The sequence below is a fragment of the Eptesicus fuscus genome, chromosome 10 (assembly GCF_027574615.1).
Source record: "Eptesicus fuscus isolate TK198812 chromosome 10, DD_ASM_mEF_20220401, whole genome shotgun sequence".
Classification (NCBI taxonomy): Eukaryota; Metazoa; Chordata; class Mammalia; order Chiroptera; family Vespertilionidae; genus Eptesicus; species Eptesicus fuscus.
Genome location: NC_072482.1, coordinates 85,906,701 through 85,919,369, shown reverse-complemented (window position 1 = coordinate 85,919,369; position 12,669 = coordinate 85,906,701). Strand labels below are relative to the sequence as shown.

The following is a 12,669-nucleotide window of genomic DNA, read 5'->3' as shown; positions in this document are numbered from 1 at the left end:
TGGGGTGTTGGGGCCGATCAGGGGTGGGTCTGGCCAGGGGAAGGGGCTGCAGGCAGTTGGCTGGCCTGCCCCGCCCCTGATCAGGGTGCTGGTGGCCGATCAGGGGTGAGGCCGGCTGGGGTAGGGGCTGCAGACGGTTGGCTGGCTGGCCTCGCCCATGATCGGGGTGTTGGGGCAAGCTGATCAGTGGCTGGGGGGGTGGGGGCGGCGATTGGGGCCCAGATCAAGCTGGTTGGCTGCCGCAGTGTGTGTCATAGCCACAGGTCATTCTGGTCATTCCGCCATTCCATTACTGGGCTTTTATATATATAGATAATGCTTTTGCTGTATACTTGGTCATTTGAGGAAAAATTTAACTAGAATATCTTTAGCAAAGTTAACTGTCATAATAAATATCAACCTTAAAATGATTTCTGAAGGTGACATTTAAAATAAAAATTTTCTTAACAGACTTTGTGTTATTTCTAGACGTTCAGGCCTAGGTTTACCGTTTTTTTTTTTAATTTGGCTTATAAAGTTTCTGATTTTATTTATATTTTTATTTGAGCACTTTAAAAAAGTGGAACTTTTACCCTGGCCAGTTTATCTCAGTGGTTAGAGCCTGGAACCAAAGGGTCACAGGTTTGATTCCTGTTTCCTGGTCAAGGGCACTTATCTAGGTTGCAGGTTTGTTCCTGCCCTAGTCAGGGCATGTGCAGGAGGCTACCAATCAATGTGTCTCTCTCACATCAATGTTTCTCTCTCTCCCCGCTCCTCCTTCCCTTCCTCTCTGTCTGAAAATCAATGGGAAAACTATCCTTGGGTGAGGATTTTTTAAAATAAATAAAAAATAAATACAGAATGCTGGGGGTAGGGAGGGGGAGTGGGAACAGATGGGGAGAGGTCAATGGGGGAAAAAGGAGACGTAATATTTTAAACAAAGAATTTAAATAAAAGAAATAAATACTGAAAAATGTGGGACTTTATAAGTGCTTTATAAATATATCATTTATGCCCTAGCCTGTTTGGCTCAGTGAACAGAGGGTCGATCTGCGGACTAAAGGGTCCCAAGTTCGATTCCAGTCAAGGGCACATGCCCAGGTTGCGGGCTCAATCCCCAGTGGGGAGCATGCAGGAGGCAGCCAATCAATGATTCTCTCTTATCATTGATGTTTCTATCTATCTCTCCCTCTTCCTCTCTGAAATTAATAAAAATATATTAATATATATGTATATATATTAATATATTTTTATTATTATTATTATATATATATATAATTTATGATTCCAACAGTTAAGTGAAAATCTTTTCATTTAAAAGAATTTTAGTTTGCCCTGACCGGTTTGGCTCAGTGGATAGAGTGTCGGCCTGCGGACTGAAGGGTCCCAGGTTCGATTCTGGTCAAGGGCATGTACCTTGGTTGCGGGCACATCCCCAGTGGGGAGTGTGCAGGAGGCAGCTGATCAATGTTTCTCTCTCATCGATGTTTCTAACTCTCTATCCCTCTCTCTCTTCCTCTCTGTAAAAAAATCAATAAAATATATTTTAAAAAAAAAATAAAATAAAAGAATTTTAGTTTAATGAAATACCTATCTTAAAGTACTCTTCTTTTTCAAATGTAACACAAATGAACATGACTATCCTGTGGTTGTATTATATCACTGATCAAACAAATTTCTTCAGTAATATTTTAGTATTTTCTAAATGTATTAATAGGAAACTCCTATTTAGGCACAACATTTAGCAGAGTGCCTTGCAAATAGTGGGTGATCAAAATATACCATACACATAAACCTATGACATTTACTATTCTATACTGCAGTACATGGTTTTAGAGTACCTACTAACCGCTGGATTGACATTAATGTATTTGGAGTCTTTTGGTCTAGTCTTTGGTTATTATGACTTTCATATGCCCTATACAAAGACCATAATAAACCTACTTTACGCCAGATTCAGGTCAGTTAAGTGTGGTAGCGGCAAAAGAGCTTTCTGCCACTTGGACATAATTACACACACAGAGTAATCTTTGCCTGAATGTGTGACCTACAGCAGCACCAAATGGCAGATGGCACATTTGCAACCCACCGGCAGAAGGGGAATCAGCAGGCAGATGACTGAGAGCAGCAGTCTGAGAGAAACACACTGACAGTCACAGATGGAGGGACGCTGACTTGGTGACATTAAAAAGCACTATTTCTAATCTTTTTGTCTTTTTAAACAAATCTTTAAAAAAATACATTTTGTTTTTTTGAATTTCAGAGAGGAAGGGAGGGAGAGAGAGGGAAAGAGAGAGAAACATCAATGATGAGAATCACTGATGGGCTGTCTCTTGCATGCTCCCTACTGGGGATCGAACACACAACCCAGGCATGTGCCCTGACCAGGAATCGAATCGGAACCTCCTGGTTCATAGGTCGAAGCTCAACCACTGAACCACACTGGCTGGGCTCTAATCTTCCCCTTCTGAAGAAGATGGTGGATCTGATGAAAAACACAGACAGTAATAGAAACAAGAAGATTTTATTTTGTGACACCCTGAGAGGTTAGAGCAAAACTTACTCGCTGAAAAATTTAGGATTTCTTTTAGTCTTTGGAATTCTAGAAAGTAGCTACTGATATACAGATGTTGGGCAAAGTATTAGCCAGACAACTGTTAGCTTTAAAAGACTACATTTGGAAAGTAAAGCTCAATAAGCAATTTTTACTCAGGAAAAACAAATTCTCATTTCTCTCCTTATGTGTGTTAAAACATTTCAAAAGTTTTAAATAGGTACTAACCTCTGACTCGTGTTCCTGTAGCATCAGTCCTTTGAATCCCACCAGCCAGTACCATGGCCACAGCAAGCTTTACTAGATACATCCCAAAAACTTGAGGGCATAAACTGGCCAATATTTCATTCCTTCCTAGAAAAGGTAGAGAGATCAGAAGTTGCCAATAATTTTTAAGAAATCATAACTGGAAATGTCCGCCCTAACCTAAAACACACTCCACCATCTAAAATGATTTAAAAGCCCTGGCCCAATAGCTCAGTTGGTAGAGTCATCTCAGTATGCCAAGGTTGGGGTTTGATCTCCAGTCAGGCACATACAAGAATCAACCAATGAATGCATAAATAAGTGGAACAACAAATTGATGTTTCTGTCTCTGTCTCCCTTCCTTTGGCTCTCTAAAATCAATCAATCAATCAATAAATAAAATGATCAAGAGGACCATTTCCAAATGACTAAAAGCAGTGAATGATTTAGTTCTCTTCTTAATGCCATAAGGTGAAATGTCTGCTTTATTCCTGGGTGCTACCTGCTTAAGTTTCTATAAATTTATCACACTTTAGAGGGGGACAGAAAAGAATCTCATTTTCTCCTTCATCAGGCTAGCATTACCCTTAAAAATAGAACTGGCTGCACTTTCTGTGCAGTGGTTTCAGTAAAATTACTACACTGTGTAAATAAAAGGAGAGTGCTTGATCTCAGAACAGTTAAGATGGATTGTAGGAGCCAGAACCTTTACATACAGATACTTGGAGCTTCTCCAGGGGAGTCAGAGAAATAACATCAGTCCATCCTGTGGCAGTTCAGCATTTGCTCTGAGAAGTTTGGTAAATTCTGTTTTACTTAGAATAAGTTACTAGGGTGTCAGAATATTAAGATCATTATAAGCTTCAACTTTGCCAATCCAAGCTGCAGATCTTGGATTCTTCTGATCATGTCTTTTAAATAAGAGACTATTAGTGTTTTAGGATCTGTTTTCAAAAATGTCAAAACACCAAATCTGAGACCCTGCCTATCCCATCGTACCTAATAATAGACAAACATGTAAATTGACCGTACCTCCGCTATGCCACCAGCCAATCAGGAGTGATATGCAAATTAACCAAACAAAGATGGCGGTTAATTTGCATACACAGGCTCCAAGTGACAGGGCAGGTGGGATGCTTGTGTCATCGTCATGGCAACACAGGTGTTCTGCCCCACCCCCCTTTCTAAGGGCCTCTGGGCAGTATGGGAAGGCGGGGCTGGAATGGAAAGAGGTGGCTTCCTGGAGAGGAAAGAGGCGGCTCCAGGGCCTGAGCGGAAAGGGTCTGGGCTGGAGTGGAAAGGTGGTGCTGGCAGCCAGGGAAATGAAAGCCCATTCTAGCATGAATCTTTGTGCATCGGGCTTCTAGTTCATGAGTAAAGTAGGTACTTCATTCAGTTACTGGCCTCATCAGCCAACAGAAGAACATGAGAGTCTAGCAAGCCTTACCTGAGCCTAACTTACACAGAATTCACTACTAATGGTGCTGTGTCTACGTTCATGTTAGCAGAAGTTAATGTCCACATGCTGGTAACTAATTTGCATGTTTTGGGACTTTTATACTTATCTGAGTTTTTACTCATGTTTCAGTGATAGCTGTTTTGAGGTGAAAATGATTGTATGAGTACTCCTTTAGCTGAAGATTCCAGTTCTAGAAGATTTCCTGCCAAACCATCAAGGGAAGAGAAAGGGCCTTCCTCTACAATTTATGGGCCAATACACAAAGGCTCCTTTTGGTAATATGTCCAAATTGCCTCATAATCCATAGGAATATGACCTGGGATTGCAGAAATGGTGAAGAAAATATTTCAGTACAACGGAGACCAAAAAGAATTAGTAAATCCTGGAGGAAGTTAATTGACTGCTGTAGGGAATCCATTCCATTGCTGTGGTAGAAAAGCCAACTAGGCAGAGTTGGGCTGAGGCATCCTATATAATAAAAGGCTAATATGCAAATCAACCAAACAGCAGAACGACCAGTCGTTATGACACGCACTGATCACCAGGGGGCAGATGGTCAACACAGGAGTTGCCCCCTGGTGGTCAGTGAGCCAGAAGCCGGGCTCATGGCTGGCGAGTGCAGCAGCGGCGGTGGCAGGAGCCTCTCCTGCCTCCGTAGCAGCACTAAGGATGTCAGTTGGACATCCCTCAAGGGCTCCCAGACTGCGAGAGGGTGCAGGCCGGGCTGAGGGAAACTCACCCCCCACAAGTGCACAGATTTCATGCACCAGGCCTCTAGTTGTGATTAATAAGGAATGACTGTGGTCCAAGGGAGGGTTACAGATTTTTATAAGGAACTGATCCTAAGAAATAATTTCAAGAAAAAATATTCATTAAAAAATATATGATTCCTAGAAGGTTTGCTTATAAAAGCCACAATATAAAGACCTGTGGTTCTTTCTGTATACATCAGGTAAAAGAATGATCATATGTGCTACACACATAAGCAAAAAAGTATATCATGCCACAAAATAAAAGCAAACTGCCTCTATTTTGGCAAATAAGGGCCTTTTTTTGTGTGGGTGAAATGATAGCTATCCAGTTCAGCATGTGATTTAAGAATAAAGTAATCACCATGTATTTGATTGGAGATGAAGTTTATTAGAAATAGCCTGTTACTACCCAGTCGGCATGGCTTAGTGGTTGAGTGTTGACCTATGAACCAGGAGGTCACAGGTTTGATTCCAAGTCAGGGTATGTGCGGGAGGCAACTGATCAATGATTCTCTCTCATCATTGATGTTTCTATCTCTTTCTTTCTCCCTCTCCCTTCCTCTCTGAAATATTAAAAAAATATATATTTTTAAGAAGAAAATGTGTTTTTTTTTAAAATAATAGCCTATTTAATAGCCTATTACTGTCTTTGACTTATTTTTCTCAGAAGATACCTCCAAGGAAGAATGAAAACAGACATTTGAAGATTTAATTGGTGTTTTATACATTTGGGATTTTTATTAAAAATACTCTATACACTCAAAGGCTGTGATGTTTTAATCTATGTAAATATAGCTTAGTGTCATAATAAAAATTTTTGCTGTGATGACAAAGCTTATTTTTTGCATCTTTCCATCATTCATCATCTCTTTTCTACCTAGCTCCTATTTTTAAATCTTCAGCTAAAGTCATGTGAAGATGTCCATATAATTTAAAGGACATCAGACAAGGTGTCATAATAAGATGAGTTTTTCCTACTTAAGGTACAGAAGGTAGAAAATTCTGAAACTATTTTGGCAGTATAAGATGTTAAAATAGTTAGAAATGAAAAACCTCTCGGAAGTCAGCCTTATTTTTCCAGATCTCTAACTAGAAGAGGCTATGCCAGAAAAGGGCTTCAGGGGAGGCTGTGGCTAGAGGCACTGACTGATGCTACTACCCAGTGCACTCAGTCGCTGAGTTATGGGACATGTAAGGCTACCCCCAATCAGAGACAACATGTTTAACTACTGAATGAAATGCCATTAATAATTATCAGCTTTATACCCTTAATCACAAACCTGCTAAGGGATCACTCTTATAGTGTTCCCAAAAATCTTCAAATTCCTTCCGGACCTCCTCATCCATGATGATCCCTGCAGACTGCTCATTATTTACTTGGACATAATTGGCTTTCAGGACTATCTCCACTTCACAGCGCACATCTCGCTGAAAGGGCTTCCACCGCTGCATTACCACCCCATAAATAGTGAGGTCATCACCTAGGAAAGAGCACCAAATGAGTCCCGCAGTAGCACTCTGCATACTGGGCACAGACGCCCATGTCAAAGGACAAAGACATAACTTCCTGACCAGGGTTTAGAGTGCTATCCACTCATCCAACACGCACTCGGAAAACAATTTGGGTGCAAAAACCCACCAGAGATTCCTAATTTTTTTTAAAAACAGGCACTTGTATCTGTACAACTAAAAGCAAAAGTCAGCATTTTTATTTTTTCTTAATCTGTCATGTTATAATCACACCAAATTATTACCCTTCACTGGGAAAATAGTTTACTGGATGACTATTCATCATTATTATATTGGGTGAAAGGCTCATGCTCATCCTCTCAGAATCTCAAGCCACAGAGATTTCATTTAAAGAGGTGAGAATTGCAGCCATAAGATTAAACTATAATCAGTTTGCTGTCAGGAAAGGAAAGAATTTTGTGATGACATACTACTTTTAATAATTTATAGATTAATGTTTACTTAACACATTTGTTAACATTGTATTCACTAACTTTTTTTAATGAACAAAAGAATGAATGAACAAAGTAATGAATGAATGAATACCTATTCTACATCAAAAAACTTTGAGTAAACTATGAAAGCCCAAAACACAACCCTGCTTATTCCTTCTTAGTTGGTTCCTTCCCACCTTAGGAAACTCTCTAATTCCTGGTGGACAGGATAGTAAACTTTTACAGATTTTCCTAAGAGGCCTTGGTAGTTTATACGCACCTTCTCCAAACACTAACATCTGTGCTTATTATTGCATACAATTCAATACATCAATAACAAATTTTTATGAATGCTTGGCATTCAATATTTTGGCACTGGAAAAGGCAAAATCCTAGTCCCCAAAGATTTCAATCTTATTGAACACAGGATATTGGACATACCCCAAACCCAATCCTGGTGTTTATATTTTGCACAAAAATATTATCTCTGAACTAACAGGCACATCTTTATTTCCAAGGCTGTGTCAAATATATATTTGCTGGTGCAAAATGCCTTAAACTCTAAATTTCAATATGCAATGTGTAATCCACAGAGCTTTTGATTTTCTGAAGTATACTGTAAAAGCTAAAAGCATGGAACCAATGGTAGCAATTCACAGAATAGAAAGCATATTTCTAGCCAAAGGCAATTTTATAAATAACAAATAGGTGCTTTACACTTGTTTTTAAAATCCTTTCCAAGCTACATCCTGGTGGTTGTCAAACACAATCAAGAATAATGATCACTTACTATATTGACTACCCCAAATTTTGTAGATGAAAATAACTGGGGCAACTTTATATGCACATTGGAACAATCCTCTACTATGGTCATTTTATGGGTTATATTTAGGTTGTTCTTAATTTAGTCAAATGAGGAACTTAACTTTTAAATATAGCACATACTAGTAAGAATCTAACTTCAAAAAGCAGTGATAATGTGGAAAATGTAGAGTACTGAAGAATGGTCAAGAACACTGACTCATTAGATTTGGACTCAAATCCCAGCTCCACCACTCACTGGTTATGTGACCTTCGGCAAGTTACCTGCCAGAAGCCAATTCCAGTATGTCAGCAGGGCTGAATCATCTGGAGATGGCTTGACAGCATTTCCCCAAACCTGAAAAGGATGCATAAATGATTGCTTGCTGCCAGACAGCTAAGGGCATTTCAATCTACAAATTATTGCCTCCTACTGGCCAAACACCTGAACAGCCGTAGGCAAATTCCCCAATCTGACAATGGATTCTGTAACAAACCCTAACCTTTGATGTGTATATATATCTCTACCTTGCCTTAGGACAAATTGTGTTAACAAAAAGCAAGGGGTCCTGAGACAAGGAGAACTTAGTTCCTTTAGCTAAGTCTTCTCTAACTCCCTATAATGCCTTCCAAAATTATGTTTCATCTCTGGACTCATTTAATTTACGCACAGCGCCTTCTCCAGGTTCCTGAACCCTTCTAGATGCCGGATCAAGACCACCAGCAGTCACCTAACTTTGCTGAGCCTATGTCTTGACCTACAAAATGGGAATAATTATATTTATATCACAGGACTATAGTGATAATTAAGTCAAATAATGTTTGTAAATTAATACAATATCTAGAAATATAAGTGCTCAATAAATATTAGCTATTATTATACTAAACCTAACCTTACATTTGTAGAGCAACTGATACCTTTAAAAAGCCCTTCATATATACATGTTTTGAATGGCAGATTCCTGTGATCATCAGAACAATTATGGGATACATGTGACAGTCCAAGTGAATACTCATTTTAGTTTTCTATGGTAAAAATTATAAACAAGTTATTTGCAGAAAGCTAAATTTCTTACTTTCATACAATCCAGTCACTTTGTGCTATTCTGTCTTCTGCAGTATATTTACTACTGCAGCCATCCCCGTCAGACCCATCTCAGATCTGCTGCCCTGACAGCTCTCAGCACATTACCTCCAACTTTATTTCTCTGCAATGTCAGTTTGGGTTCCTAACTAGACTGTAAATTCCCAAAGGGCAAGGATTATGCCACTTATGTCTTTTGATATTTACAGAAGTTTATAGCTATGGATAAGTGAAAAAATAGCTGTTGACAGACTGCATCCATACATTCTTTTTTATTAGTGACATGTGAAAGAAAAATACCTTAAGGTTTTTTTTCTATGTAGAAAGAATTCAGTTAGATGAAATCTCTATCAAAGGATAATTTCATGTTCAGGCTAAGCTCATATAAGCACTGCTTTGCTGATCCAGACATTACAGATTTGGGTTAAAATCTAGAGGCCTATATGAACAAGGTACTCTGACAGAGACTTGTCCATTTAGCAGGAAATCCATGATCAAAGCTGTTATTTCCTTAGTATACTGTTTAGATAACTATAAACTGTTAATATATTTGAAATAAATTTCAAACTATGAGTTGGTTATTCTTGGATGAACGGGGGAGTCTTTTGATAAAGAATTATGACTCTAGATAATGAACTCTTTTATTTCTATACAATGTTTGCCTCAGCATTTTAACATCAGCTCAGTAAATATTTTCTAAATGAGGCATTTGGAGAAATCTAAGGTTAAAAAAAGGGAAATGATGGAATTTGGCAAAATGAAGCATTTTCTATCTGTCCTTTAGGGGAGAACTGGAATGTGGAATAAGAGATCAGGTATACCTGTTATTGCCCAGCATATCCAACTGTGCTATCTGTTTTTATAGAGATGAAGGGTGCTTTAGAGAAAATGGGAAATATTTAAAGCAGGTAAATTGAAAGGCAACTGCTGATATTCAGCTAAGATTTAGAAATCATTTTCATTTTCTGACCCACCTTCAATTTAACTTAAATGTTTAAAAAAGGAGTGGAAATCGTTAGGCAATTTTTAGATTAATTGTAGTAACAGTTAAGAAAGAGAAAAAATAAGTTTTCATTTCTCCTCACAGACAACGGTCTGGACAGGCCTGGGAATGCATGCAGGGAACAGAAGATGCTGAAGATGCTGGCTTAAGGGGAGAGACTTCCATTCTCCTTTTCTTAGGTTGGAAACTGGAGCCTTAGAGAAGCTGATGAAAGATTTGTAGCTCTGAGGACAACTTTGTTTGGGACTGAAAGTCTACAAATCCAAGACTCTCAAGCTCTATACCAGCGTCTTCTGTCAGTATGGAAAGATGACAGTGAGGGAGAAGAATGGATGAGGATACCTGTGTTGATATATGGAAAACATCAAGTATTTTGGTTAGACAAAGTTTTTGATTAAAACTTTAAGATGATCACTTTGAAGGCAGTCTGCTTCTGTCTGTGATCTGTACCCTTTGCTGACCAGTGCCATGTAAATGTTAAGCCCTACTCTCTACCAATAGCTGAAGAAAGCAACCCTTACTCTCTCATTATCAAGTTATCACCAACACATCCATTTAAAAAACATACCAAATTTTATTAAGAATATCACTTATGATATTTAAACGTGGTTCCTGCAAAAGACAGAATAGTATTTACTGCTTTGGTGGTATTGCTGATTTACAAAACCTTCTAATATCTTAATCTTTCAAATAAAACTTTTCCCTACCATTTTCTTAGTAAAAACAAAAATTTAAAAGTCAATGTAGAACACTTCCATTCTATAGCCGTGGGCTGAGATTAATCCTCGCCCTTCCACAAGTACTTTTTAAGTTTGCTTCTTCCCAGGCTCCCCAGTGAGAAGAGTAAGAGGAGACTAGGTGAGTTGAGAGGGGCAAAGGAGAGCTTAGGGATTGTCTGTTTGGCCTAAAGATCAAAGTAGAACTAAGAATGACATCACAACAACCAGGCTTCTGGAGCCTTGGATTTTCAGAACGGCTCTGAGGCTCAGAGAGTCTGTAATTTGCCTGGAACACTGTAGATCTCCAGATCATGAGGCCTAAATAGCTAATAAGATGCTGCACATACTCTGCTTAAACTCACCACCATCCAAGGCCTATGCTGGACACTTCTGATTAGTAGATACTCAGTCAAGTCTACCTTCCTGCACCTCCAGCCCACTGAAACCCAATAGCACTTCTGTAATTTCAATTCCATTTCTATATGACAATCTTCCAACAAATAGAAGTTGGTTGTCATTTCTTTCCTGAGGCTTATCCATGCTAATCACCCACAGTTCTTTCAGTTTGATTCAAGTTCCTTCCCAATTCAGGCAATTGGCTAGTGGAAACCCTGAGGACCCTCGGAGGACAGAAGACCAGCACAGAGCAGAGAGAAACAGTCACCTCCTTTCTTCTAGACACCATTAAGGCTGCAGCAGCATTTGACAGAGTCACAGTCTCTGATGCCTATCCCTCCTTGTTTCTGTTCTTAGCTAGTTGCCCACTAAAACCAACATTTTTAAAGCTGCTCCTGTGAAGCTATGGTGCACTAAAGAGCATCCCAGACTAGAGGTCCATAGATCTTGGTTCACATTCCAGTTCTGTCACTTAACTTTCCAAGGGACCTTAGGCAAGTCAGGGTCTTCATCTCTAAAACAAGCAGCTGGACTAAATCGCTAAGCTCCAGCCCAGCTTCTTTCCTGCTGTCCTGTCCCACCTCCATGCCAGTCTCTGTTCTCAAGGTAGGCAATTAAGTCTCCGCACTCACTCTTGGGAAAATAAAAAGTGGTTTTTCCATATCAATATGTTAGGACCTCCTATGTAAGCTAAAAAAGTTAATTCTTACCAGATTTGCAAGTGTCTACTAAGTCATCTTCTAGGATAACCTTCATGGATCGTGGAATACTTCCAATAGCTAGCCTTTGAACCTAACAAAGAAAACAAAACAGATACTGAATATGCTTAAATATATGCTAAGTATTCTGAAGCCTAGCAATTCTTGAAATTACCATTTATATTTCTCTGGTATCATAATACAATCTAATTATGACAGGGATTCACAGACTTTTCTTGTAAATTGTGCATACTATCAGTTTAAGAATTCACTATAACTAAACTAAAATAAAAACACCAATATCTGGAAAACATCTGCAAATATAATCTACCTTGTGGATAGTCAAAATAATTCCAACTACTAAACATATTAATAAAGTTATATACCCAAAATAAAGAGGCAGTTCTTTCTTGATTTCTAGTCATAAGACCTTGGATAAATCACTCAGTTCCTTTGATTATTCCTTAGAAACAGGACCCTGGTTTTATTCTACATGAGCAAGTGCCCAGTAAAAAGACTCAATCTCCCAGGCTCCCTTGCAGCTAGGTGTGGTCATATGACTAAGTTCTGGCCAATGAGATGTAAGTAGACATGTTATAGGAGATTTTGAAGGAGACTACTTAAATGGACACTTGGGTTACATGGCATGTGGTTTTGCCTATATTCCTTTTTCTGTTCTCTGACTAGGATACAGATGTGATCGAATTGTAGCTGCCATTCTGGAATATAGACAACCATAAAAATAGAAACCATGAGTTAAGAATGGTGTAGAAAGACAGAAGTCTAAATTCTTGACACTGAATAAGCCTTTGTGTTTAAGTGGCAAGTAAAATAAAAATCAGGTTCACTCTCATGTATGAAAGAGTGGTTATGTATGCCTCATTTGGCATAACAAATAAAAATTAGGCCTAAGCCCTAAATCTGGCCCACTCCAATGTTTAATAACCAATTAAACCCATTTAATTTTCTCCTATCCCTTAGTGAAGAACACCCGGTTTGAACTTCTTAAATATTCACTTAATTTTAACATAATTA

General features: G+C 38.8%; 1 protein-coding gene across 9 annotated transcripts in view; it reads right to left on the bottom strand.

The window, feature by feature from the left end:
- MCM9 (minichromosome maintenance 9 homologous recombination repair factor) overlaps positions 1-12,669 on the bottom strand; it is a 68,953-nt gene that overhangs the window by 51,353 nt on the left and 4,931 nt on the right. For 5 of the 9 annotated variants that reach the window (XM_054722258.1, XM_054722256.1, XM_054722259.1 and 2 more), the window contains exons 4-6: positions 11,647-11,728; positions 6,271-6,471; positions 2,762-2,887 (exon numbers count right to left, since the gene is read on the bottom strand). In XM_054722258.1, coding sequence (XP_054578233.1) covers positions 2,762-2,887; positions 6,271-6,471; positions 11,647-11,728 — 409 coding nt within the window. Of the gene's footprint in view, positions 1-2,761; positions 2,888-4,077; positions 4,555-6,270; positions 6,472-11,646; positions 11,729-12,669 lie in introns of those variants that run through there. The other 4 variants (XM_054722262.1, XM_054722254.1, XM_054722255.1 and 1 more) reach the window with 4 other exon arrangements.